At 47.8% G+C, this 27,817-nt stretch overlaps 2 protein-coding genes across 2 annotated transcripts; both read left to right on the forward strand.

Annotated features, from left to right (window-relative positions):
• The first annotated feature begins 333 nt into the window (after positions 1-333).
• Positions 334-17,034, forward strand: hecw2a (HECT, C2 and WW domain containing E3 ubiquitin protein ligase 2a). Its single transcript, XM_068329316.1, has 30 exons — positions 334-426; positions 4,213-4,724; positions 6,361-6,468; positions 6,551-6,645; positions 7,314-7,380; positions 7,779-7,948; positions 8,018-8,157; positions 8,269-8,369; positions 8,945-9,807; positions 9,910-10,180; positions 10,260-10,352; positions 10,471-10,621; positions 10,687-10,793; positions 10,874-10,998; positions 11,187-11,372; positions 11,456-11,590; positions 11,948-12,050; positions 12,129-12,225; positions 12,423-12,506; positions 12,630-12,712; positions 12,919-13,039; positions 13,191-13,304; positions 13,515-13,667; positions 14,299-14,397; positions 14,502-14,631; positions 14,701-14,847; positions 14,951-15,065; positions 15,852-15,937; positions 16,073-16,185; positions 16,859-17,034. The coding sequence occupies exons 2-30, from the start codon at positions 4,343-4,345 to the stop codon at positions 16,968-16,970; spliced, it is 4,551 nt and encodes a 1,516-aa protein (XP_068185417.1). The 5' UTR covers positions 334-426; positions 4,213-4,342; the 3' UTR covers positions 16,971-17,034.
• A 3,650-nt stretch (positions 17,035-20,684) lies between these two features.
• stk17b (serine/threonine kinase 17b (apoptosis-inducing)) lies at positions 20,685-27,817 on the forward strand. Its single transcript, XM_068328685.1, has 7 exons — positions 20,685-21,181; positions 22,811-23,023; positions 24,181-24,319; positions 25,042-25,168; positions 25,270-25,318; positions 25,426-25,605; positions 25,694-27,817. The coding sequence occupies exons 1-7, from the start codon at positions 21,060-21,062 to the stop codon at positions 25,935-25,937; spliced, it is 1,074 nt and encodes a 357-aa protein (XP_068184786.1). The 5' UTR covers positions 20,685-21,059; the 3' UTR covers positions 25,938-27,817.

Consider the following 27,817-nt stretch of genomic DNA (forward strand, 5'->3'; position numbering starts at 1 on the left):
ACTGCGATGCAGAAAGGGGGCAGGATGCGGTGAGTTTGTGTGTGTGTGTGTGTGTGTGTGTGTGTGTGTGTGTGTGTGTGTGTGTGTGTGTGTGTGTGTGTGTGTGTGTGTGTGTGTGTGTGTGTGTGTGTGTGTGTGTGTGTGTGTGAGCCGCACGCCTGAAGCCGCCGCCTGTCGGTGCGCACACCTCAGGAGGAGCCACCGGAGCGCGGCGGACGCGTCTCCGCAGCGCGGCAGCTTTCCAGATACGTGACTCCGAGCCTCAATCTGCCCCTAGCTGGGGGGGTGGGTGGGTGGGTGGGAGGAAAAGGGGGGGGCCCCTAGCGCGGCACCCCGCCCGTCTCTCCCGGTTCGGACTGCAGGGATAACGACCCGGACCCTGATCGCCCCGCTGGCGGCAGCGTTTCCTCCACCTCTGCGCCAAAGGTAAGCCCCTCCGGGGGTGTTGATGGCCTCCAGCCGTGATGTTGCTAATGACGATGATGATGATGATGATGATGAGCATCTGTAATGAAACGACCGCATCGTTTAATGCGCATGGCGTCCTGCTCCTGTTGTGTTTTTGTGTGTGGGTTTTTGTTTTGTTTTTTGCACCGAACAGAAAAACGCATCGATTTTTTTTTTTTTTTTTGCGTCATGCGTGAGAAGGTTGCATAAAGATAAAATGACGTAGGGAATTCCCACAGTAATCCAGCAGCGCGCGGTGACACCTGCGCATCCCGCCAGTGCGGTCCCTGGACGGCCTGAATCATGTGCGCTAAGCGGCGAACGGAGGCGGCAGCGACGCGGCGGCGCGGCATCAGCGGCGCGGCGCACGGATCGACTCGGAATGATTAAAGTTGGAGACGCGTCGTTATGTAACGCGATTCTGCTGACGTGACTGGAGTTACCTTCACCCCCCCCCACCGCTCCCCCTGCAGGTGCGTTTGAGTTCAGACAACAGCTGCGGAATAAATCGTTTTATTTATGATCAGAGCAACGTGTTTAATCCAGATTATTAATGCAGAGTTTGAAATATTTTCTGGTCATCAACGCAGATTATAATTCAGAGAGGTGAATAAAAATAGATCCGTAGGAGATTAAAAGAATAAACTATAACAAATAATTAAAGCGCAGTTAAAATGAACAAGCAGAAGGTTTAAATCTCAGGCTACTTATTTGAGTCTCCCAATTGGCTGACAGTCGTCACGTGACCCCCATGGACACATTCTGGTGGTTTTTGGTTTTTCTGATGGTTTTTCTTCAGGATCCGGTTCAGGAACTTCAGGAGATGAATTTAATCCTGATCTGATCTGAGGTCAGTCTGGATCCTGACCCCATAGCAGGGAGGAGAGTCACATGACCAGCTGTGGTGGGATCTGATTGGACGGTTGAGTTACTCTCAGTGTGGAAGTTTTCTCTGACTTCCTGGATTGTGATGTCAGAATCCGACTCGGCCAAGCAGTCGGGATTCAAACTGAGATGCGGGGATCGGATCACGCTCCGCTTCCCGCATCCGTTGCTATCGGCGATCCATCTTTAACCCTTTAAAGATTGGGGGGTGGGGGGGTGAGAGGAGCTGAGGCAGAGGTGGCGGAATCCCTTTAGTGATGTCGCAACTTTTGTTTCTGCATCAGGATCAATCATCTGGAAAGATCTGGATCCACATTATTATCCCAATCTGGATTATAATCTGGATTATGATGGAACATCATGAGTTGTGATTGGCCTCTTATTCCTGTTCACCACATCATCATAAAACTTTCTTTCATATTCTCTGCTCGCTGATCCGTTTGTCGCCAGTGATGACGGCGCGGCGCTCAGATTGGGGGGGTGGGGGGCAGGGGTTGTCATATTTAACTCCATCCCACAGATTTTCATCCCAGCTCCTCGTGTCACACGTCCGTTCATCTGAGCCGTTCACTGGGAATCAATCGCTAATCCCATGGCGTGCGTTCAGATCTGTGGAGGAATCGGGATTATGATGGGGGGGTGGTGGTGGTGGTGGTGGTGGTGGGTCCAGATTTCTCCATGTCCTCCCATGAACTCGTGGCTGATGTTTGCTCCCCAGCGTCTCCTGCTCCACATCAGGGTTAGACAATGGTTGGCACATTTGAGGGGGGGTTGGGTAGGGGGGCTGCAGGAACACTTACATAACAACTCAACACTTACATATACAGGGTTGCGATGCCCCCCCCCGCTCCCCCACAGGACAGGATTTACGTACTCCTGCATCAGTAATGAAGATTTTGTTCTGTCGTAAATCCCAGTTTGTGTGTGTGTGTGTGTGTGTGTGTGTGTGAGTGTGTGTGTGTGTGTGTGTGTGTGTGTGTGTGTGTGTGTGTGTGTGTGTGTGTGTGTGTGTGTGTGTGTGTGTGTGTGTGTGTGTGTGTCATGTGGCCACGCTCTGGTAATCTTGCCAAGTCAGGAGTGTCCAGGCTTTCCCCCCATGTCAAACGTCACAGATCTTATTTCAACATCAACGCGTCCATCATCCCTTGGGGGGCAGGGGGTGTCAGTTGGTTCCCGCTCAGAATGAAACGTGGATTGATCGTGGATCTCAGAATTAGACAACATCCAATTTACTGCACGGGAATCACTTGTGAAATTATTAACAGGCTTTTGCACGATGAATAATCTCTGGAATTGGCTGAGGGGGTGGTGGTGGTAGAGGTTGGAATAAATAACCAAGACGATCAATTGGCGCGCAATTTCTGCAAGGTGTCAAAAACTGCGCTAGACGAGTCGCCAGGTCTTGACTCATATAAACGCTCACAATGATTCACATCTAGAGTCAAGATATCCGAACATATCCCGCTCCAGCCTCCCAGGAGGATGTACCACCGTTAGCTCGTAGTGCTAACCGCAAAACCGCCAAGGCACCTGGGTAAACAAGTAAATGTGGCTTATATGCAGATGCAGTAATGCCTCGCTTATACGAGCTTCAAGATACACGGCTTCATCTCATCGTGGATTTTTAGTAGGCAGTAACGTGATACCGTACGCGCATTCTATTGGCTGACGGCATCCAGAAGTGCGCTACCTTCCTTGAGTCTCAGATTTCCGTGAGACACAACAGTGCTTTAAACAGTCTATCAGAGTGTGGGAAAAGGTAATACAGATAGAAGGTGGTTTAATATCAGTATGAGGAGGGTTCATAAACGTTTAAAATTACCCTAAATAATAAGATAAATAGTTTGTCGCTGTGTCGCGGAATTTCATTTTTGCAGGTGTTCCTGAAACGCATTAACTGCGAGTAACGAGGGTCTTCACAATGACATTTGACGCGACGATCCGAGCATTCTGATTGGCTACCTACCACACGCTGCAGAGGAAAATGTTCGTGGTTGCCGCTTCAGCTGGATCTTACTAAAGATTCCTCCCCCGTCATCCCCCCACCCCTGAAAAGCAGCCGACTGTAGCTACATCCTGAAATCACACGTCGTCTTTCCTCTACAGACTAAATGTTTGCCTCAAACCAATGTTCGCCTGATTGAAGCAGACAGAAACTATAGAGACAGAGTGTGTTTGTGTCTGTGTGTGTTTCACGTAGAGATAATGCAGGTGGAGTGAGATCACTTCCTCCTCCTGTTAGCGGCAGAATAATCGCTCAGAAACAGAAATGCATTCGTTTTCTGAAGACCTCACCGTCCAGCTTGTGAGGAAGAACAGATGAATAAAAACAGATGAATAAAAACAGATGGAGGAAAAGAGGGAAAGGATTCCTCTTCTATCAGAAAGGATGTGGAGATGTTACCCTGACAACAAACAATCACCCGGGCGACGAAAGCTCGTTCGGGCTATTTAGAGACTATTTAGATTTCAAGACTATTTAGAAACCATTTAAATTTAGAGACTATTTAGAGACTTTAGATTTAGAGACTAGTTAGATTCAGACTGTTTAGATTTAGAGACTATTTAAATTTCGAGACTTTTTAGATTTAGAGACTACTAAGATTTAGAGACCATTTAGAGACTATTTAGATTTAGAGACTATTTAGATTTAGAAATTATTTAGATTTAGGGACTATTTATATTTAGAGACCATTTAAATTTAGAGACTATTTAGAGACTACCTAGATTTAGAGACTATTAAGATTTAGAGACTCTTGGATTGTACGTAATGAAGCGTTGCCTTTCCATTGGGGATGTAATCCATCATTTGATGATTAATTGGCTGCTTTTGTTTTGTAGGAGTGATTTTGAAGATTCCTTGTCTGTCCCAATCTTTAGATCTGTGGGATTAAAGTTCTGTTGTCGCTAACGGACCAATCGGGTCGATGATGGAGACGGAACCGAGTCGTCTCTAAGGTTCTGGTCCAGTCAACCTCTTCCATCCATCTTCTGCCTAGCAACCGTCACCATGCGCCCATCCCTCGCCACCGCCGTCCTCCCGCCCAGGACCCGTTCCCACAACCCACCCAACCTCTCTGTGGGGGGCCGCGAACACCTGTCGGCCCCCCGGCGGCGCAGCCCCCACCTGAGGCACACGCTCAGCCCGGAGAACCTGCGGACGCTGGCGGAAAGGGGTGGCGCCGCCGCCGTGGACGCCGTCTCAGTCATCAGCGGCCCCATCGGGCTCCCGAGGGCCAACAGCGACACCGACCTGGTGACCTCCCAGAGCCGGTCCTCTCTGACGGCGTCCACCCTGGAGTACACCCTGAACCGCGGCCAGAACCTGGTCATATCCTGGGACATCAAGGAGGAAGTGGATGCCACTGACTGGATCGGGCTGTACCACATCGGTGAGATGATGGGGGGGATTTAAATATGTTGGGTCCACTTTTATTTATCATTTATTCCTGAGAAGCGAAAAAATATCCTCAGAATTTCATTTCCTGGCCAGGGTCCAAAGACCTTCAAAATAAAAGCATAAACTCGATAAGCCTTGACTCGATCCGTCCTCAGAGACATGTTGAGACACCACAGGAGGAGGCTGACTGGATGTGTCAGCGCTCTGCCTCGGTGTAAAATAACATCCACACCATCACAAAGCCGAGGAAAGATGCTCATCCCGCTAAGAGACGGGAACCTGACAGGATGCAAACCGTCGACTTGCATCCTGTCGGGCTCAACAGCAGTAAAACGTTTAAAAAGTGTGCAAACGATCCAAGAGTTCTGCAGTGATTCTGCACAAAATAGTTTAATTTATTGTTTGTTGGTCATTTTAAGAATTGAGACAGACTCATCAGGAAACTTTACCTTTTTTCATTCATGTAATAAATGCTGCGAAAGAAGACTCGATTTTCAGTAAGTCTTCGATTTGAAACCGGGGGAATCACACCCTACTGGTCATTAGAAAATATGCAGTTTAGAAGTTCCAACTAAAAATCAGAACTTCGAAGTATTCAGATTTTCATTTTTTACTATTTGTCACCTTTAATGGTGGCATGTTTGTGTTTAAAAGTAAATCCGTCTCCTAATGTTAAACCAGAGACGGTGTTTTCCTCTGGTTTTAAAACGTCAACCTCTCCAAAAGACGAACAAACCGAAAGAAGAACGCGTCTCTGTGATGGTTGCCTTTCAGTCTGTTGTCAGTTTGTCTTTCCTGGTTCACCACACAAATCCAATCAAGCAAAAGAAAGTGGAAGTTGTCTTTTCTCACCAGATAATTGTCGGTTTAATACAGTGACTTTCAGAGGAAAATTACAGCCTGTAATCCGTTCGTCACGTTTTATTCTGCTGGTGGAAAATGGGTTCCTGGAAACAATGGCCGCCTTTGCCTTCTAAGAGGCCAGACAAAGGCTTCACGGTGGCTTTAACGTATTCACCAAACAATAACTCGAATTTGCGATGACCTCCATAATTCATCCGGATTAAGGCTTGGGAGGCGATGACGCAGTCTGGCAGGAAGAGTTAGCATTAGCCGCCAGTGCCAGCCCAGGCGCCAGCTCACCTCGTATTGATCACGAAGCCGCCAGGAGTTCATTACCTGCCCTGGGGTCTTATATACCCCGGAGGTGCTCAAGCTTTCCTCGACTAAGCAGACTTTCAATGATAAGCAGCTTGTCCTCCCATTCAGAGACGCTCACACCAGCGTCCTCATTAATCTACGCGCCAAAGTGCTACGTACAGCGGAATTCCCCCGGCCTGTTTTTAACTCGCAGGAAGTTGGGTGTTTGCCCTTCTGGTTGGAGGTTGAAGGGCGGCTATTTTGGGACTTCTTTCACTGATTAAAGGCAAACTTGTGTTTGGGGAGAAGGGAGTCCAGAGATGAAACAGAACAAGGAGGAAGAGATGCAGATTTATTTTGGGTTTTCATAACAAGACCACGGAGAAAGAACTCGAATATCAGATATTTTAATTTGACGTTATGGTAGAAATCAGTGCAAACCAACCCAACCCAACCCAACACTAACTGACAGAACTCCTCTTGTCCAGATGAAACCAGTCCATCCAATGTGTGGGACTGTAAGAACCGAGGGGTGAACGGAACCCAGAAGGGTCAGATTGTCTGGAGGCTAGAACCCGGGCCCTACTTTATGGAACGTAAGTCCAGAAAAGACGTCTTAGCTCATTTAAAGTTCATGTGAGCTGATTTTAACGACGACCACATGATTTTCCTCCACAGCTGAGACCAAGATCTGTTTCAAGTACTACCACGGCGTGAGTGGAGCCCTGAGGGCCACGACTCCCTGCATCACCGTGAAGAACCCTTCGGTTCTGGTTCGTGTCACTCAGACACCTAATGAACATTTACTTCAAACATGAATCAGTCTAAAGTCAATTTAGAGACTATTGAGAAACTACTTAGATTTAGAGACTATTTGGGGACTATTTAGATTTAGAGACTATTTAGAGACTATTTAGATTTAGAGACCATTTAAATGTAGAGACTATTTAGATTTAGAGTCAGAATATAGATTTAGAGACTATTTAGATTTAGAGACTATTTAGAGACTATTTAGATTTAGAGACCATTTAAATTTAGAGACTATTTAGAGACTACTTAGATTTTGGAGACTATTTGAATTTAGAGACTATTTGGATTTAGCGACTATTGTTCACCGCCTGGCTGTTTGATTTGTCATCTGTACGTAATGAAGCCTTGCCTTTCCCTTGGGGATGTAATCCATCGTGTTTCATACGTATACCGAGTTCTATATTTGGGCTACCTCGTGCAAATCCCCACACGATAGGCAGAAAGTCTCTTTGCACCACCATTAATCAGGAGAGCGCCGTCTCGGCTACACTTCTGCTTTGTCTCAGCAAAATGTATTGCCTCCATCTCCCCCAAGTTTCCTTTGTATTAGCATTTAGATGTCTGTGAATTCCAACCAGCATGCATGAGGTGTTAACCTTCTCCCTGTGGGACGCCATCTGTTCTCACTCAGGTGGAGGGGCTGGCGGAGCAGGTGGGTGTCGAACATCCACGAAAACTGATCAGCTTTACGTTGACAGGTGAGTTTAGGGGTTTGTCCTTCCTTGAAAGAATGGTATAAGCTTCCCGGCCCAGACAGAGTTTACAGGGGAATACCAGGATGTACCTGCACGGATTTGTCCCAGAAGTTGGCACAGATATTTGTATTTCCCGTAGGATGAGAAGGAAATGCCTCAACAGACGTTTGATGGGTGGCTATGATGAATCGCACATCACTGATGAATTTATGACCCAATAGCGAATGGAATTCCCATCGACTGTACTTCCTCTTGAAGTGCAAGCGTTAAACATCAGCTCATTGTCAGCAGACATGGCTGTAGATTCTTGTCAGTGGAGGACAGAGCGTTAGTGTTTTATTCCCCTGGGTGTCAAACCCTCTCATTTTTATGAGGCAGCTGTCACCGGTGATTTGTTGCAGATCTTCGCTCCACTGGCTTGAAGAAGGGCATGTTTTTCAATCCGGATCCATACCTGAAGATGTCCATCCACCCTGGGAAGAGGAGCGTCTTCCCAATATTCAGTCATCATGGGCAGGAGCGGCGGTCGGCTATCATCGCCAACACCACCAACCCCACCTGGCACGGAGAGGTAATATCTCAAGATTCCAAAGGTATCAACAGGCAAAGTGGACGGTACTGACGATGTGTGTGTTTTCAGAAATACACATTTGTGGCGCTAATGACGGACATCCTGTACATCGAGGTCAAAGACAAGTTTGCGAAAAGTCGCCCGATCATCAAACGCTTCCTGGGTCAGCTCACCATCCCGGTGCAGCGGCTCATAGAGAAGATACCCGGGTAGGCGGGATTGCAAACGCACACCTGCAGACACGGGGCGCAGGTCGTATCGTACGGATGATGTACGCTAGCATCACCTTCGGTTCAGTCAGACGTGTTGTCTTTGTGCAGAGTCCAGCCGGTGAGTTTCCCGCTGTGCCGTCGTCTGCCTACAGAACACGTTAGCGGTCAGCTGCAGTTCAAAGTGGAGCTCACCTCAACCGGACCCGACGGTAAACCTCCTTTAAATCAGATATTTGCTTGAACGTCTTAATATTTTTGTCAGTCTACTGGACATTAAGAAAGTTTCTTGAAGACGTTTGCCTCCCATCCAAGAGGCTACTTCAGTTCTGATGGTGGCTGGTCTTGTCCCAGCTTATTAACCCTGTGGGGTGTGGTCAGTGCTATCCTCAACAATGGTTGATGGGGATGCCTATGGGTGTCAAAAAGGTCACCAAGCCTTTATATACTAATGAGGGTCATTAGCATGAGACACATCACCTGGGTTAATCTGCTCTGCTGTTGTTTTAGTGAGTTTCAAAATGACCTGATTGTAAATGGGTTTAGAATTTACAATTTATAATCAGTTCCCTTTGAAACTCCCTAAAAGAACAAGTAGACCAGCCACCGCAAGAACTGAAGAAGCCTCTGGGATGAGAGGAGAAATGTCTTCAAGAAACTTTCTTAAAGTCCAATGAATTCATTTAAACAACTTTGGAGAACCATGACTGGATAGCTGAGAACCTATACAGACATCTTTAGCTGAAATTTCCCAACAGTGAGATTCATGTTGTTCCACCTTCCACAGGCGCTTCTCCTGATTCTATCATTGGCATGTCAGCCTTGAATGGAGCCCCAGGGACTCCATCTGATGACGAGGACCTGCCCCACCCCCTCCCAGGGGTGGTTTCTGCAAGTCTTTCCCCCACTGGCTCCCAGGGGTCTCAAAGCCTGTGGGAAGGTGGCGCCACAGCTTTGCCAGAAAAGAATCTTCCTCCAGTTACAACTGAAATTCGTAAATTTGTGCGACCTGAAAGCATCTCACGCCAAGAGATGCTTCGGAGGTCGCTCGCCGATGGTTTGGATGCTATCGAGGCCCCCAAGGGCCCTGGTGAAAGACCGTTGGGTGCAGCCTCGCCCAAACTGCGCTCCAGCTTCCCCACACACACGCGTCTCAGCGCCATGTTGCACATCGATTCTGATGAGGACGAGGACCGGTCGGGCGCCAACGACATCATCCCGGTGCCGCTGTCGCCGCTGCTGATGAACGGTCAACCTCCGGATGTTGATGGCCCTGATGAAGATGATTCGTTTCCAGAGCTCCCGCCAGAGCCTGAGCAGCTGGAGCCCCCACCTGAGGGGGAGGAGCCTGAGGTCGGCGGTGGCAAGGCAGAGGACATTCCCCTTGATGCGGATGCAGTCCTGGAGTTGAGGGCGGGTCAGGACTTGGAGGACGCTTTGGAGCCCGACGTCTTCTCTGAGGTGGAGGATCCCCCTTTCACAGAGGCGATGTCCCATAATGCATTGGTGGAGGGTGGGGCTGGGCAAACGGATAGCAGGGCGCCTTTGGAGGACCCCACATCCGAGTTGGACACCTGCTCCATGGCGACGGCACCGCAGACCATCTTCTCGTCGTCCGAGAGCTGCCCGATCACTCTGATCACCTCCGTAGTGAGTTAATTGTCGCCAGACATCGCCTCAAGTGGCCATTTGAAGAACTGCAGGATATTTAGCTCTTCATCCTCTTCTGTAACGTCAAAACTTACTTTGCAGGAAGCTGAGGAGGGAGCGGAGGCGGCCATCGATCCGGGAGGAGTTTTAATTCCGAGTACACTGCCGACCAATCAGGTGGTAGACAACGAAGGGGGCGGGCAGATCTTCCTCTACGAGACCGAGGACGTCTCCCCGGCCAGTGAGCAGCTGGAGGAGATGGAGGTCAGTGTCAGGAGGCTGAGCCTGCAGGCGGCCAGGGGTGAGGCCGACGAACAGGAAGGTGAGGGGACAAAGCCGCAGGAGGAAACCACGGAAACGGATGGAGAGGAAGGTGCTGCTAAAATATTTATAGAGGAAAAATTTGCGTAGTTTATTCTAATTGTAAAACTAAACGTTCCGTCTCTGTTCAGGTGCTCACGTTAACGGCCACCCGGTGCGTTCACTGCCTTCCGTACGTCACGACATCCACCGATACCAACGCGTGGACGAGCCCCTCCCCCCCAGTGAGTGTGTGCGTCTCCACGCACCGCTCCCTTCCTGTTCCCATCACATCTAAATTACCCATAAATCCTCACCCACAGATCGATTTTCTTTTAAATTCAATTATTGATCCCTTCTCAGACTGGGAGGCTCGGATCGATAGCCACGGCAGGATCTTCTTCGTGGACCACGTGAACAGAACCACCACCTGGCAGCGCCCCACTGGACCTCCCGCCCCCCAGGGCCTGACCCGTTCCAACTCCATCCAGCAGATGGAGCAGCTGAACCGCAGGTGGGTTTGTGGTGACATCGGAATTAAAATATCCTCTTATGGATTCTGGATCCTCCGGGTCTCAGGTACCAGAGCATCAGGAGGACCATCACCAACAGCGACCGGGCGGAGGAGCCCCCGGCGGACCTGCTCCCGGAACCCGACAGCGATCTGCTGCCTCACTCCATTTCCGGTCAGTTTCATCGTTTTTTTTGTAGCCACCTTCTGGAGTCGTCCAGTCCTGACTGGGTTCTGGTTCGGTTCTTGTTGCAGACTACCGACGGGACGGTCCCATCCCCCACACCTCTGGCCGCTCTCGCCTCTCCCTGCTGCTCCAGTCGCCCAGCGCCAAGTTCCTGTGCAGTCCGGACTTCTTCACTGTGCTGCATTCAAACCCCGTCAGTCCCCTCCTAAGCATACGTGCTGTTGTTCCAGAGCATTTCTGCTCTTGAATACATTTCTGCGTTAAAAGAGCAGAAATGCTCTTGAACGCAGCATTTTAAAGCTTCTCACCAACAATTTTTTTTACTTTAAACGTGGCCCCTCCCACTCTGATGACCTCACCTGTCTGCTGTCTCCACCCCAGAGTGCCTACCGCCTGTTTACGAGCAACACCTGCCTGAAGCACATGATCAGTAAGGTGCGGCGGGACGCCCACTACTTTGAGCGCTACCAGCACAACCGCGACCTCGTCACCTTCCTCAACATGTTCTCCAACAAGCAGCTGGAGCTTCCTCGTGGCTGGGAGATGAAGCACGACCACACCGGGAAGGTGGGTGGCCCGGCGCCGGGGTGAGGGTAGCCCGTGTCGTTTGCCTGGTAATCCACGTTCTCCTGTGGGTTCTCCGTCCGCAGCCCTTCTTCGTGGATCACAACTGTCGCTCCACGACCTTCATTGACCCCCGGCTCCCCCTCCAGAGCTCTCGCTCCACCGGCCTGCTGGCCCACCGACAGCACCTCAGCCGCCAGCGCAGCCACAGCGCCGGGGAGGTGGGATGGATGGATGGATGATGGATGGATGACGGCTGAATGATGGATGGTTGATGGATGACAGTTGGATGATGGATGGACGGTTGGATGATGGATGGATAGATGGATGGATGGATGATATATAGATGAATGGATGATGGTTGACGGTTGGATGACGGTTGAATGACAGTTGGATGATGGTTGGATGACGGTTGGATGACAGTTGGATAATGAATGATGGATGGATGACGGTTGGATGATGGATGGATGGATGGATGATGGTTGGATGGTGGCTGGATGGCGGTTGGATGAACACAGCAGGGTGTCGTACTCAGAACTGGGATGCGACCTGAACTGTAGTGTCTCCTTCTGTCACAGTTGGTGGATGAGTCTCGCCAGGCCACACCCCCCATCGTGCCCCGCCCCTCCAGCACCTTCAGCGGCTCCACCAGGAGTCAGTACCAAGACCTGGTTCCTGTGGGTAAGTCCCGTCTACGCCGGTAACCACGGTAACGCCCAGGCGGCGCAGATGTGAACGCTCTCTCCCGATTCCCTCCAGCCTACAACGACAAGATAGTGGCGTTTCTACGGCAACCCAACATCCTGGAGATCCTGCAGGAGAGGCAGCCGGAGCTCGCCAGGAACCCGTCACTCAAGTGGGTGTCCGTCCATCACCCCTCCCTCCTCTTCCTCTTTGGTCATGGGATCCATTACCATCATCATACTCATCATCATCAGTCACCCTGAACACACGGTTAACCTTTACTGATGGGTTGTGTGTGTGTGTGTGTGTGTGTGTGTGTGTCTGTGTGTGTGTGTGTGTGTGTGTGTGCATGCGCGGGCACGCGCGCAGGGAGAAGGTGCAGTTTATTCGTAATGAAGGAGTCAGTGGGTTGGCTCGCCTCTCCAGCGATGCTGACCTCGTCATGCTGCTGAGGTGAGACTCGTGTGTGTGAGTGTGTGTGTGTGTGTGTGTGTGTGTGTGTGTGTGCGCGTGTGTGAAATCTAATCCCCCTGCCTCCATCCTTTCTTTGCTCTCACCTCTGTCTCTCGTCTCCAGCTTGTTTGAGGAGGAAGTGATGTCATACGTGCCGCCATTGCTCCACCCAAACTACTGCCTGTCGTCTCCTCAGAGCTCCCCCGGTGAGTCTGAAGGGTTAACTTTAATGTAAATAAAATGTAATAATAAATAATAATAATAATAATAATTTAAATAATTTTCACATTTTCCTCATTTTAAATCGGATTAAAATGAACCTTGAGATTTAAATTTTCTCTCACACTCAATCTGTTTCCTTTCCTCTGATCATGTTGTCGCCTCCTTGCTCCTCATCTCCTGGTTGCCATAGGAACCCAGCGGGCCAACGCCCGCGCTCCTGCGCCCTACAAACGGGACTTTGAGGCCAAACTGAGGAACTTCTATCGGAAGCTGGAGACCAAAGGATACGGACAGGGACCGGGGAAAGTCAAGTACGGCGCGCCGACGGAGGCCGCTTGTGGATCGTCTGGTGTTTACAATAATACGTGTGTGTGTGTGTGTGTGTGTGTGTGTGTGTGTGTGTGTGTGTGTGTGTGTGTGTGTGTGTGTGTGTGTGTGTGTGTGTGTGTGTGTGTGTCACAGGCTCGTCATACGCAGGGATCACCTCCTGGAGGACGCCTTCAACCAGATCATGTGTTACTCCCGTAAAGACCTGCAGAGGAGTAAACTCTACGTCAGCTTCGTGGGGGAGGACGGGTGAGGAAGATTCTGATCTTTCATCCAGGGTAGGGGGGTAGTGTTTAGCCCCGCCCCCTACACACAGGAAGTCACTCCAGCTGGTTTTTCAATATAAAATTCCTGGATCTGCACCTTTTTCGGGAGAGTTTTTATGGAAAATCCACACCTTTAAGTTGTTTGCATGGCTGACTCCTCCCCTTCTGTCCTGTGACACCCCCCCCCCCCCAGGCTGGACTACAGCGGCCCCTCCAGGGAGTTCTTCTTCCTGGTGTCCAGAGAGCTGTTCAACCCGTACTACGGCCTGTTCGAGTACTCAGCCAACGACACCTACACCGTCCAGATCAGCCCCATGTCCGCCTTCGTGGACAACCACCATGAATGGTGAGCCCCCCCATGTAAAAGATAAACAATAAACATAAATAGTTAATAAGTAATTACATAAATACACTGTTTATGTTAAGTTAGTTACTTTAAACCCAAGTTCAGAGGTGTCCTCAAAGGGCCAGATGTAACTAATAAATGTAACTAAATGTAACTCAGTGTAATGTAACATAAATGTAACTACTCCTTAATGGTAAATTAATAAATGTAACTTGAATAATTACTTATTCAAGTTACAAACATTACAGTTACACAGAAAAAACACGTTGGTTTGTTTCTCTGTTGTAACATAAATCCTTTCGATCTGTCAGGTTATTAAACCCGCAGAACTCCATCAATCAAGGATTAAACTGTCAATGAATAAAGAAAAATAACATCAAACACAAGTTAGGACATTAACTTTGTTCACAACGTTCAGTGAAAACGGGTTTAACTACTGCATTGTGGGAAATGTAGTTTTTGCTCAAAGCATACCTTTATGCTCCTTTTATTATCCATAAAATGATGTGGAGGGCCACATTTGGCCCCTGGGCCTCGAGTTTGACACAGATGTTCTAGTCAGTTTAAAAATCAAGTTACTGAGTTTAAAAATTAATTCGAATAAATCCGGTGTTTTCTGTGATGCGTTCAGGTTCCGTTTCAGCGGTCGGATTCTGGGCCTCGCTCTGGTCCACCAGTACCTGCTGGACGCCTTCTTCACCCGACCCTTCTATAAGGGGCTCCTGCGGATGTAAGTCCCTCCGTTATCAGTTCGACCTTTGACCTCAGCGGTGGTTTACGAGTCAAAGTGACTAAGCGATGCCTCATTGACTCCGCCCCACCGTCTACCTGCAGCCCATGTGACCTGAGCGACCTGGAGTTCCTGGATGAGGAGTTCCACCAGAGCCTGCAGTGGATGAAGGACAACGACATCGAGGACATGTTGGACCTCACCTTCACCGTCAACGAGGAGGTGTTCGGACAGGTGGGCGGAGCCTGACGCGTTTAAATCCCGCGTGGAATCGTGGGTTTTTAAACGTGACAGTCTTTGCAGATCACGGAGCGCGAGCTGAAGCCGGGTGGCGCCGGCATCCCCGTGTCGGAGAAGAACAAGAAGGAGTACATCGAGAGGATGGTCAAGTGGCGCATCGAGAGGGGTGTAGCCCAGCAGACGGAGAGCCTGGTGCGGGGGTTCTACGAGGTATGGTCACATGACGATGCTTTCAGGCAGCGAAGGACGACGCAGCGTTCATTCATCTACTCATGTGTGTATGTGTGTGTGTGTGTGTGTGTGTGTGTGTCAGGTGGTGGACGTGCGGCTGGTGTCGGTGTTTGACGCCCGGGAGCTGGAGCTGGTGATCGCCGGCACCGCCGAAATCGACCTCTCTGATTGGAGGAACAACACCGAGTACAGGGGAGGTAGGTGCAGCCTCCGCCAGCCAATCAGGCGACAGAACGGATTTGGATGAGGGATTTTAAAGAACTGTAGGAATTCTTTTAATAATAAATCTAGACAGGAAGTCGTTGTTGCCGCTGATGTTATTTATAGTCATATAATAATAATCTGTGCATCAAACATGTGTTTTAATCCATCAAATCTAGATTAGAATCTGGATTTTGTGTTTGATTTCAGATGAATTGTCAGATTATTTCCTGAAAAATGAATGAAAATGTTCTGGTTTTCTTTAAATGTCCACTTTAAACTCCGTCTAGTCCGTCTGACGAATTTAAAAAAGACAAATTAACTTCTAACATCCGAAATTAAGCGGACTTAGAAAGTTTTGATGCTTTTACTCAAAAGTGAATTTGTGATTTAAATAAATGTCATCTTATTTTAATTCAGAATCAATCTCTTCAAAATACTAACAACTCTGAAGCCCTTGCTGTTTGTTTTTTATCTTAGTGTGAAACTAGAACCTGAAACGATTGGGGGGGTTATTGCTATTTAATTATCTGTGCGGCTCCAGCGGCGAGCCAGAATCCCGTTAAAAGCTTTCCTGAGCGTCCAGCCAAACGCCGCCGACCGCGACTGGGCGTGAGACGCTTTTAATCCAGGCATTGACTGAGACGACTCTCCAGACATGAAACATTAACCAGCAGAGGAAACAGAACCACAGCAGAAGAGCTCTGAGGCTGGGGAGGGAGTGGGGGAGCTCGTTTGTTATTCATCTGACTCATGCACCATCATCATCTGTCTTCCTTCAGGTTACCATGACAACCACATAGTGATTCGCTGGTTCTGGGCTGCCGTGGAGAGGTTCAACAACGAGCAGAGGCTGAGGCTGCTGCAGGTAGGGCTCACAGGCGCCCCCAAGTGGCGGCTGGACGCCCTGCAAGCAGAGAGATGCTGTATTTTTTGTTGTGTCTTTTTTTCTGGGGGTGTTTTTTATGGATGCTGCCGACTAGTTTGTCCTTCTCTTCTCCAGTTCGTGACGGGAACCTCCAGCATCCCCTACGAGGGATTCGCCTCTCTCCGGGGCAGCAACGGCCCCCGCAGGTTCTGTGTGGAGAAGTGGGGCAAAATCACCTCCTTACCCAGGTAGGAGGGCAACGGAAGGATTGAGACTTCAGGGACTGTAGGAAAATTTAAAGAGCAAAGGACCGACAGTTATGTTTTGTTTAGGTTAATATTATAGATATTTCTATATTTTAAGATACATAAGAGAATTTTAAGGAATTAAACATTCTTACCTTCACTTTATCATAAAACTGACTTTGAGAATTACTTAAAAAATAATTACGTAAAAAATTTCTGTTTTCTTTAGAGAAAATTTAACATGTTGAGGTTGAAATATCCTCATTTCCCCTCTTATTGTTACTGACACATTCTGCTATTTCCCTTTAACCAAAAGACTGAAGTTTGAATATCATCAATATGGTTTAAAACCTGGAGTGTTTTTTTATTTATTAAATTACTCATCCCCTCAGCTCTAAACTAATCTGATTCCTGTTAGAATGACGTCCAGTTTGTGCCTGAGGACAGTTTGTTCCTGTAGTAAGATAATTATAATTTAATTATTATTATTTATTATTTAATATTATTATTATTGTTAATAATAATACTAATAATAAATAATTATTAGTATATTATTACTAGAGTATGTAATTATTATTATTATGATTATTATTATTGTTATTATTAATAGTATTAATAATATTATTAAAATTATTTAAACCCATCTGGTGGTTTTCCCTTCTGATCTCCTCTGCAGGGCTCACACCTGCTTCAACCGTCTGGACCTCCCCCCGTACCCGTCCTTCTCCATGTTGTATGAGAAGCTGGTGACGGCGGTGGAGGAGACGAGCACCTTCGGTCTGGAGTGAGCGGCGTCGGCCTGGGAGGGGCCCCTGGAAACCGGCTTCTTTTCTAAAAACACAGAAGGGACGTTAAAGTTAAAACTCCTCCGACGGCCGACGACTCTGATCAGGATCCCCCCTGGTTACCCGCTGACTCCAGAACCCTTCCTGGGGGGTGGAGTGGGGGGGTGACGCTGTACAGATCGGTTCTAGTTTCCATCCTGACGTTTGTGGGTTCATCTCATCGGTTCAAGGCCTTGTTACTGGATTCCTCCTCCTCCTCCTCCTCCTGGACCTGTAAACTGAGTCCTGTCTGCACTGAACACACACACACACACACACACACACACACACACACACACACACACACACACACACACACACACACACGCACGCAGAAAAATACAAAAATACAACCAGTTTGTTTCTACCGTCGTGTTTCCTCAGAAACCATTAGAGAGGTTTATGGACCGTCGTCATGACGACGGGTGTCGGTCAGGACTTTGACAGCTTGAATCGGTTAACCCCTTGTTTACCAGTTGTTTACAGTCATCAGAACAGACATTATTGTGTTTTTCCTCAGTAAAACATGAACGTGTGTTTTTTCTGACGGCTGTGACTCCAGTTCTTCTCAGAGTCCTGGTTCAGATCCAGACTGAAGCTTCCCGAGGAGTCTTAACCTGTCCCTCACAAAGACCCCCAGGTCTGGAATATTCGCAGCCCCCGTTAAAATTCTCTAAGGGGTTCCATCAGGCGACTGTGAACGATCCAGAACTTCTTCTGGAACTGATCTGCTGGGGATCTTCATCCTTTTGGAACGTCCTCCACCTTCATCTTCCTCATAGATGGAGACGTTTTCTTCTAGATTCCTGATCCTTGGTGGACTCCAGCTGATCCAGATCCAGAAGGTCCAATTGGGATTTGTGTCTCCACAGAACCTCCAGACCTTCTGGGTCTGATCCAGATGCTTCTGAGCTGCTGGAGCTGTCTTTTCTGGGTCTTTTGGGTCATGAACATTTGGGAGATGTTGGATGTTGAATTATTTGGACTCCAGTCATCAGTAAAAACAGTTTCATGTTGAATTTGAGGAAAAAAAACATCAAATCTGTCGCCTTTGAATATTTAAACCGATTCTGTCAGAACGAAGACCGACACACGGCTTGGATGGAATCAAAAAACTGTTTCTGCAGCATCAGACCTCACACACACACACACACACACACACACACACACACACAGACACGACCTTGATGCTGGTGACTCCTGATGGATTTACTGTCGCTCTCTGGCGGAGCAGACTCCTGTCTTTTACACATTTATCACACAGAAGGGAAAGTGTGTCACATCATGTCCTTCTCACTGATGTAACCCCCACCCCACCCACACCCCAACGAGAGTAATGAATGTATGAACCTCAAGCCGCTCCGATCGGCCCCCCTGAAGGAGGAAAAACTGAATTTAAAACCCACGGCGGCTGCTTGAGGGGGGAGGACGCAGGAGTCGGGTCGTTTTTTAGTGCCTCTTGGAGTTTTCCTGAGCGGAAAGTGAATTTAAGGAACGTCGTTTTATTCCCACATGTCTCAAATCAAAGATGAACGTTTTGAGAGCTGCGCTTCAAAGTCTCCCCACCAGGGGGCAGCACTGAGCTGCCATTTAAAAAACAACCAGCGATCACCTCCCTGAATGACCTCACCTGACCAGAGGTGACGTCATCAGGAACAAAGCGCTCGTGTGACCTAAACCCCGAGGACCCTTTCATCCTGACACACTATCACACACACACACACACACACACACACACACACACACACACACGTACACACAAACACACACTTTTCTATGGGGTGCATGCAACATTACGCCCACTGTACAGAGTTGGAGCGACACCGCAGGGGGCTGGAATTGCCCCATATGTGATGGCAGATATGGAGGCAGACTTTGGTATCCCATACACCCCCCCTTTTCAAATCCAATACTGCATGCAGGATCCACCCGGGGGGCTCCGTGAGCTGCCCTGGGGCAGAAACCCCTCCATGGCGTGTGTGTGTGTGTGTGTTCTAGCTCGATATTGCATGCTGAAATAGTGCAACACGCTTCTTTTGCATGAGGACGTCCGTTCAGAATAAAGGGCGAGGGAGCTGGTGAACTTCTGCCACTCTTCGTTGTGCTGTTCCGACCTTTTTGCTCACCCGGCGCTGCTGTTGGAGTGTAGACCTCACAGGAATCCGGGTGCAGGAAGCATGTTTCTGGCCTATCTTAGTAAAAGTCGGTGGTTGTGAGTCATCGCTCGTGAATCGGTGGTGAACTAGAGGGCTGTTATGATTCTGTGAAATGCGAGCACATGTTGTGTTCCATACGTGGTCCTGTTTGTCTCTTTGTATATAAATTGTGTGTGTATGTCTGTCCTGTTGTGTGTATAAATATATATTTTGCACCGAATGTACCAAAGGTTTGGGGCTTGCAAAGTCAACCATTAGGCCTGTTGTCTCTATTTGAATCCAACAAACACAGAGAATCACCTCACGTCAGGTTCACGGCCCCCGGTCGGTCCCACGCTTTCCACACTAAAGCTGTTCCTCCATAGGAGATTGGTAATCAATTATTAATATCAGAAATGGAGACACTTCCACCACTTCAACTTCACAATACAGTTTTCACAGGATCCAGATCCGGTTTTCAGAATTCCACTCTATGCAAAGCCCCTGTTTGTGTGTCTTCATTTCACCCCGATGATTGTAATAAAAGAGAGCAAATGGCAAATTTGGATTAATGATAAACGACCGTTATTTATCTTTAAAGAGAGTTTTGAAACAGTTTTTGTAGGGTGTTGTAAAACAATTAATTTTTAAGAAAGATTTTCCGTCCAAATTTGTCAAACAGGAAGTACAATTTTAAAAAATTAAAAAGATTGTTTCAAAATTTAGGTAATATTGAGGAATAAATGTTAAAATAAATTATTAACCTTCAGAAATCAAACATGACAACTGTATTGTTCAAAAAGAGTCGTGGTAGCCTGTGTACAGTGGAGAGATCTATTTTATGTTAAATTAATTTGCCAGGAAAAGGAAACATGACTTCTTATTGAATTAGTAAGTCATAATTTCATCAAAAATAAAAAAAAAACTTGACTTGATAAAAATGTCGTCTGAAAGTTTATTTAGCAGAGTGTGAGATACTAAATCTTAATTTTGCTTCATTTTAAAAATGAATCTAGACTTTTAAATTTTACGGGGTTTTCTAGTATCTAATAATATGTCTTTGCTTATCAAAACCGTGATTATATAAATATTGTCGATTCTGTGTGTGATATTTCCACATTACACTCCCGTAGACTGACGTGTTAATGACGTCACGTCTCATCAAACTAAATGATCCGTGGGATAAAAACAAAGGAAGCGGAACTAATAAACCTCATGTTAAAATATAAAATTTATTAACCTTAAAATTTAACATAGTAAATAAACAGCGGTTAAATCATTTCACTTTCCCTTGCACGTGATGTGTTTTGTTTTGAGTTTGCTATTCCTTTTTCATTTGGTCTCAATTTTTTTTAAATAAAAAAAAAAATTTAATTGGTCCTCTTTTAGAAAATGTCAAGTATTTCGCTGTATTTATTAAATTCAATCAAAACATTTTATTAAACTAAATTAAACGCATTTATCGGGTAAATGATTACTTAAATCTATTTTCATTCAAAATAACCCAGCCTCGCCGTTTTTCAAATGCGAGCGACTGCGCATGCGCGGCGCAGTGACGCGCCGCCAGCTTGTCAAACGGACGTAAAAATGACCGAAAACTACCGTCATAAACTTGTCGGGACATTGAGTCTTCTCGCGCTGTGGCATGACGGGTAAAATCCAGTTGGTCTCACACACGGTTTCTGGATTACGAAACTCATCGTACATCTTCGGCTGAGTTCGGGAAAGTTCGGTTGAAGTGACTTTTTGAACGGGGCGACGCTGACCGTCGGAGCTAACTCGGCTAAACTGTCCGTCAGCTAGCTAACCAGCGGCAGTACGGAAGCCGGCGAGGTTAGCATGAACATGTAGCCGCACCGGTTAGCGTGAACACCCGCTCCGCTTAGCTCCGGTTCGCTGACGTCAGTGCGGGGAGAAGATGTCTCGGAGGCGGCTGGACAGCCGCGGCGGGCTCTCCGCGGGGCTGCTGGGGGAGACCCAGACCCCGATCAGCACCGATCCGATGGAGAGCGTGTTCGTGATCACCGGGGAGCTCGGGAGGTGAGTCAGCCCAGTTTCAGACGCTTTAGCCCGGCCACGGTTCCGCCTGGTGGAGGGGCAAAAGTTCAGCTAGGCTTCTGTAGGACGTCTGAGAGCTGGACCCGGAAGAAATCCGGGACATCCACGGTAAATTAAAGTAGAACTAACGGGTTACGGGTTTATATAAAGCAAATAAATAGAGAAAAATGTTCATAAATGGTGTAAAACACACAAAAAGACACGATTTAAAGGAAAAAAGAGGAAAATCTATTCTATTTAGTGTCTAATTTATGATGTCATGACGTCATCTGCATCAATCATTTCCATCTTTCTTCACATATCCAAATGGATTTATTTTATTTATTTACAGTTTATGTGTACATGACTAGATGTGATGTTTACACACAACAGATTCAGAGGAAGTGGGTCAGAACAGTAGTGAAAACACAACACAACTGGTTCCACGGACACGCATGACGAGACTTTATAAGTGTAGTGTTTGGTGTCATCCAGAAGTCCAGGAGCCATCAGGGTCTGGACTCTGGACCTCTTGTGTTTATGTTTAGCACTGGGCGCCATGGCAACGTCTGCTGGTTGATGATCACACCCTAAGTATTTTGAGGTGTGTTTGAAGTGATGTGTGTAATTGTGATGTCCACACAGGAAGCAGGAAGTGAGCACATACAGAAACCACACTGTAAAAGAAGAAACGACACGCTCTCATGTTTTTGTTCTACCCGCTGGAAATAGGAAGTTTTCAGCTGCTCAGTTTCGGGAACGTGGAACAAACATCTGAAGCTGGACTGTTGAGCTTTAAAGGAATTTATATGATCCCAGTAAGAAGTTAATAAATAAATGGTGGCAATATAAAAAACAATCTGTTCACACCAGCAGTGCCAAATTCCAGACAGATATTTAATTATGTCTCAGCACAGCACAAAGCTAACATCAGTCATCGCTAAGGGCTTGTAAATATTGGATATACACCAAGAGGAGAGACAAAGCCTTCAGAATGGTGTGTGTGTGTGTGTGTGTGTGTGTGTGTGTGTGTGTGTGTGTGTGTGTGTGTGTGTGTGTGTGTGTGTGTTCATCAATGACTTCATACATAACCATAAATTCTAATAAATTATTAAACAGTAAACCAGAGCTGCTGAGGCTGTTTAATGGAAAGAGATCAGCAAATAAAAACTCAAAGATTCTGGAAACTGCCCTGATGATATTTACCTTAGAGAATAAATATCAGCTGCTATGATTTTCACAACAAATTTTAAATTTTTTTAAAAGAAATCCTGCAATTTATTGAAATGAAGCACAAAAGTTCTGGAGTTTTGTTTTATTTATTTGTTTATAAAGGATATCTGGTGTCCCATTTGGGGTGTACCCTGCTTTTCTTCAACATGTACGTTTTGTGAAAATGACAGACGTAAAAATAATTGAGCACCATTGTTCTATTCTTTACAGCCCTGCCTTGACTTAAACGCAGTTATTTTTGGATTCTTTATTGTTGCGGTCCTTGAAAAGGCCTTGGATTCAAGTGCTTCCTTGAATTACATCAGTTGTTTTTGTATTGGGGGTCGTTTTGGGTCCAGATCGGGTGATATTGTGGGTTATTGTCCCTGACGTGTCCTCTAACACGCGTGTGCGTCCCAGGGGGAAGTTTGCCGTGGTGAAGCGCTGTGTGGAGAAGGCCACGGGGAAAGTGTTTGCCGCCAAGTTCCTGCGGAAGAGGAGGCGGGGTCGCGACTGCCGGGCCGAGGTCACCCACGAGATGGCCGTGCTGGAGATGGCGCGCAACAACACGCGTGTTGTCAACCTGCACGCCGCCTACGAGACGGATCACGACATCGTCCTGGTGCTGGAATAGTGAGTTCAACAACACAAACACGAGCAGCGTTCCTGATTTCACACGTGATGCGAGGTGGATTTATTCACGCCACAACAAACACACACACACGCACACACTCGCCGCCGGCGCTGCGATCCGTCAGGAGGGCAAAGTCCTGTTTGTCCAGTCTGCAGCGCCTCATGTAAATCTCATTCTAACAGGTTTGTCAGGATTTGTTGTGCGACTGAGTGATTAACTATTATTCCCTCCAGAGCGAAACTCCAGGCATCTGATATCCTCCTGACCTCCTGACCTCTCTGGTTAAATCCAGATTTCTAACACGCCGTCCCTCCTTTGTTCGAGGTGTTGTTACGTCCCATGAAGCGGTGATGTTTGTAATTGTCGGCGTTCTTGTGTTTGTGTGTTGTTTTGTGTGTTCGTTAGTCCACCAAATATCTTCACAACCGCTGCAGATAGAAGGATGAAACAAAAGCAGATTACTTGGAGCAAATTTCAACTTTTGTACATTTTATTGCACATATCTCAGAAAGACGAAACAAAAGGCGTTACATTCTGGGAGGCAAGGGGATGAAAATTAGATCACAACCTTAACCTTGAAAAAACTAGGTCAAGGTCACATTTCAACTTTTGTACTCATCGTGGATTTTTCGTAGGCAGTCACGTGATACTGTACGCGCATTCTATTGGCTGATGGCCTCCTGAAGTGCGCTACCTTCCATGACTCTCAGACTTCCGTGAGACACAAAAGTGCTTTAAACAATCAGAGTGTGGGGAAAGGTAATACAGATAGAAGGTGGTTTAATATCAGTATGGGGAGGGTTCAGAAACGTTTAAATTACCATAAATAAGAAGATAAATAGTTTGTCGCTCTATTGTGGAATTCGTTAATCTTGTTTGGTTCCTGGAATGCATTAAACACGAGGAACGACGGCGCGTTGTAAACCTTTTTAGGGTCACAGCTCTGAAACCTGATGAGATTTAATCACTAAACAAAAAGCAACATTTTCAGGAAGCCAGAGGCACAAACATGTCGGTCAGGGTAAAATGTCGGATTCTGGGATGTTGCGGTCTCTGTCTGCCTTGTTAATTCTGTTTTGTGTCGGCAAAATTGGAACTACAGTTGAATCCCTCAGTGTGTGTGTGTGTTTACAGTGTGTGTTTTGTCCCTCCCCAGCGCGGCGGGCGGGGAGATATTCGACCACTGCGTGTCGGAGGAGCTGCTGCCGGAGGTTCAGATCGTCCGTCTGATCCGACAAACGCTGGAGGGCGTCCACCTGCTGCACCAGAGCAACCTGGTGCACCTGGACCTGAAGGTGTGTGTACACACACACACACACACACACACACATGGAGCCTCCAGAATCCCTTCCTCTGATTTGTTGTTACTGTATTTTGCTGTTTTATTGGTCTGAGCTGTTTAACCCCCGTTGGAGCTAACGGGGTTAGCGTGTTAACGTGTTCCTGAATGAATAACACGCGTGTTCTTTAAAACGTGTTCATCCCCTGCTAGACAAGATCAACAGGAACTCACGTGTCTGTTCCGACCTGAAAAACAATAATGTGACATTAAAGAAACACTGAGCTGAGCTCTGGTGTTCAGTCACTGGTTGCTTTAGATAGCTGGTGAAACGTCTTTTAGTTTTTTAGTTGGAATAATCGATAATCAATCTGAGGATACCGAATTAGATCCTGCGTGGAATCATTTTTATAGAGCGTTCAGCAAACCAGCTTCCAATGGACTCACACTTCACAGAAATAGAATGTGAATTCCTTTTTGCGTGAATCCCTTTTTTGATTTTGTGTTTGATTATTTTGTATTTTATTTTTTGTGAATAAACGTTCTTTAAAAATAAAAAATCAATCTCCCTCCTCCCTCTGTTACATAATGTCTGATAATCTCATCTGAGGGCTTTGAACCATTGATCTGCTGCAACACAAACACCTCTTTAAGGTCAAAGCTTCACGCGTGAGAACTTGTGTTTTAGTAGTTGTGTGTTTCGTGTCTTTTCAACTCGTCATCCTCTTCCTCCTGCAGCCCCAGAACATCCTGCTGACCAGCCTGACTCCCCCAGGAGACATCAAGATCGTGGACTTCGGTCTGGCGCGCCGGCTGGGGGCCGTGGGGGAGCTGCGTGAGATCCTCGGCACGCCGGAATACGTGGGTAGGTGACGCTGGTGAAACACGGCGTGAACGTGATCGCGATCCTGATTGGTTGACGCTCCCCCCCCCCCACTGACGTGTCCTCAACGTCTCTCCCTGCAGCTCCAGAGATCCTGAACTACGAGCCGATCACCACGGCGACAGACCTCTGGTGAGGGCTTTGGGCGCCGTACGGTAGGAAGACGCTGCGGGAAACACTCTGACCGTCCCTGTGTGTGTGTGTGTGTGTGTGTGTGTGTGTGTGTGTGTGTGTGTCAGGAGTGTGGGCGTCATCGCCTACATGCTGGTGACGGGGGAGTCGCCGTTCGCCGGCGACGACAAGCAGGAGACGTTCCTGAACGTGTCCCAGGTGAACGTGGACTACAGCCGCGACGCCTTCGCCCGCGTGTCGGAGCTCGCCGTCGACTTCATCCGCAAGCTGCTGGTCAAAGCCCCCGAGTGAGTAGACAACGACAGCTCTGATTGGTCCAGAGTCTGGGGGGCGTTTCCGCTCCATAACGTCTCTCCCCCCACCCCCCACCCCCAGGGACCGGCCCAGCGCCGCCGAGTGCCTGAGCCACCCCTGGCTGTGGCAGCAGCACCTGTGCCTCAGCCCCGACCCCACCTCCGCCCGCACCACCGCCCCCCGAGAGAGGAGCTGCGGCGCCAAGTGGGCGGCGCCCCCCGAGGATCCCGAGGACAAGGAGAACTTCCTGGAGTCGCCCCACACGCACGCCAAGAGGTTCCGCTTCGACGAGGAGCGTCCGGCTGGCGGGGACGGCGACTTCTGAGACGGTGACGTGAAAGCGTGTTGGGGGGGGGGGTGGAGGTGCCAGGCGGTGCCCTCCCCACCCCCGCCCCTCATTCCTGAGCTTTTAAATTCTTTTAAGCCCTCAGAAACGCGCCGCCGCTCACAAACACTCGTTGTGTTTCCACCAATCAGACCAAAGACACCGGCTGAGCGCTGGTCGGTCGTTTGAACTAAAGTATTTAATACGCATCACTGCTAAAAACCTGAGGCATTCTGGGAAACCAGCTTTTTTTTGTTGTTGTTGATGACGTCGCTGTTTTTAACTGAAGCTTCTGTCTCCTGATTCGTTGCTGGTTTTCAAGCTGGACTTCAAAACGACCAGCAGACGGACAGAAACACATTTTCTTTATTTCCTTTTTCTTTCCGTCGTACATTCCTCTGACTTTTTCCTCGTCTGCCTTTAGTGTTTAAATCTAGCTCAGGGTTAAACTCGTCTTGTTAACTCCGACCGTGTGAAGAACAGACTTTCCTCCGTGAAGCAGGAGGGATTATATTCAGGTGATAATCTAATAATCTAGAACCAACGGCTCTTATATTCAAACTTTAAAGGGACAGTTCGCCCCAGAATCAGCAGTAAATTCTCGTTTTAAAGGATGGAGCGAAGTTCCGGGTTCTTTTTTGGTGCTGAAAGTAAAAAAATGGATTAGTGTAAAAACTCTTCAGGTGTTCAGACCCGTAACATTCACCACCACGTCTGCGTGACCTTTGACACGCGTGTCAAACGGCGCTTTAATTGGTTGAATTAGCCGCTAACGGCTACTAGCTGCTTTTTGTTGCACTTACTTTTTTTCACGTGGATGTCGTCACTTTTTTTTTTTTTTTTACATCCTTGTCTGACACAACCGCTCCCGTTTGTCACGAGGGGTTGAGTCACAATTCCTCAAAAAGGTGTTGGGGTGTAGCTGAACTTTATTTCTTTTTATTGCGGGGGTGAATTGTCCCTTTTAAACTTTTACAACTCGACTCGACGCGGTTGTAAAACGCTCCACACGCCAAGGAGGAAGTCCCCGGTTCCTCTTTGTCAGCCAGCGGAGGAGGAAACGTGCCTTTAGCACTTAGCTTCACCAGCAGAACCGCTGCTTTTCTTCTGTGGTGCCTGAACCCACGTTCACCTCAGGGCACGCCGCCCCCCCCTCTGCACACCAGGCCCCATTTTCTTAATGTTCTATTCACCTGTTTACTATTTATGTGCTGGAATTCTACTTTATATAAAGGACGTCTCACGTCTTATAGGGACAGGTCGGGGTCGCGGAAGGGGGGAGCGCGATCCGGGATAACGGTGTTATTTAAGGAGAGAAGCTGGCGGGAAAGATGGAGGTCGTTTTAGGAGGAAGTGGGAAGTAAAGTGGGAGGAAGAGGAGCTCTGATGGAGGTGGAACCGCGTCAACCTTTACATGAGATGTTTAAAGGAGGCGTTCTAGAAGCTCTAGGAGGTGAGGAAGGAATGATGATGGTGATGTTTTAGGAAGTGATGGATGTTTGTCCCGATCAGCTGATTAGTTTCAGACCCGAACAGAAAGCCGTGGACGCTCCCCGTCAAACGTTCCCGGTGTCGTTCGGTGCCATCGTGTTTGTTTGTCGGTACAAAAGGCCTTTGTGCTGCCGGCTGGGCGTCGCCAGCCGCCGCCGCGCTCTCATCCCGATGCTGTCATCCTGGTAAACTGGACACGCCACACTGGAAAAGATCCTCACCAGCCCGGGAGTCCGTTTCAGGAAATAAGCTTCACCTCCGTTTCTAAACCGATCCCTGTCCGATCAGGCGACGGCGTCTGGAGGTAATCTGAACCGACAAAACCTGATTCACTTCCAGCTCCTGCTGTAAAAACAAGACTTGAGTAGATTCACCTCCAGGGTGGGGGG

Source organism: Antennarius striatus, chromosome 12 (assembly GCF_040054535.1).
Source record: "Antennarius striatus isolate MH-2024 chromosome 12, ASM4005453v1, whole genome shotgun sequence".
Taxonomy (NCBI): domain Eukaryota; kingdom Metazoa; phylum Chordata; class Actinopteri; order Lophiiformes; family Antennariidae; genus Antennarius; species Antennarius striatus.

Coding starts and splice junctions, on each gene's coding strand:
- hecw2a (XM_068329316.1), top strand. CDS start 4,343: ATGCGCCCATCCCTCGCCACCGCCGTCCTCCCGCCCAGGACCCGTTCC. Junction 6,469..6,550: donor CGGGCCCTACTTTATGGAAC/GTAAGTCCAGAA, acceptor TTTCCTCCACAG/CTGAGACCAAGATCTGTTTC. Junction 12,507..12,629: donor GACCTCGTCATGCTGCTGAG/GTGAGACTCGTG, acceptor TCTCGTCTCCAG/CTTGTTTGAGGAGGAAGTGA.
- stk17b (XM_068328685.1), top strand. CDS start 21,060: ATGTCTCGGAGGCGGCTGGACAGCCGCGGCGGGCTCTCCGCGGGGCTG. Junction 24,320..25,041: donor TGGTGCACCTGGACCTGAAG/GTGTGTGTACAC, acceptor TTCCTCCTGCAG/CCCCAGAACATCCTGCTGAC. Junction 25,169..25,269: donor CGGCACGCCGGAATACGTGG/GTAGGTGACGCT, acceptor CTCTCCCTGCAG/CTCCAGAGATCCTGAACTAC.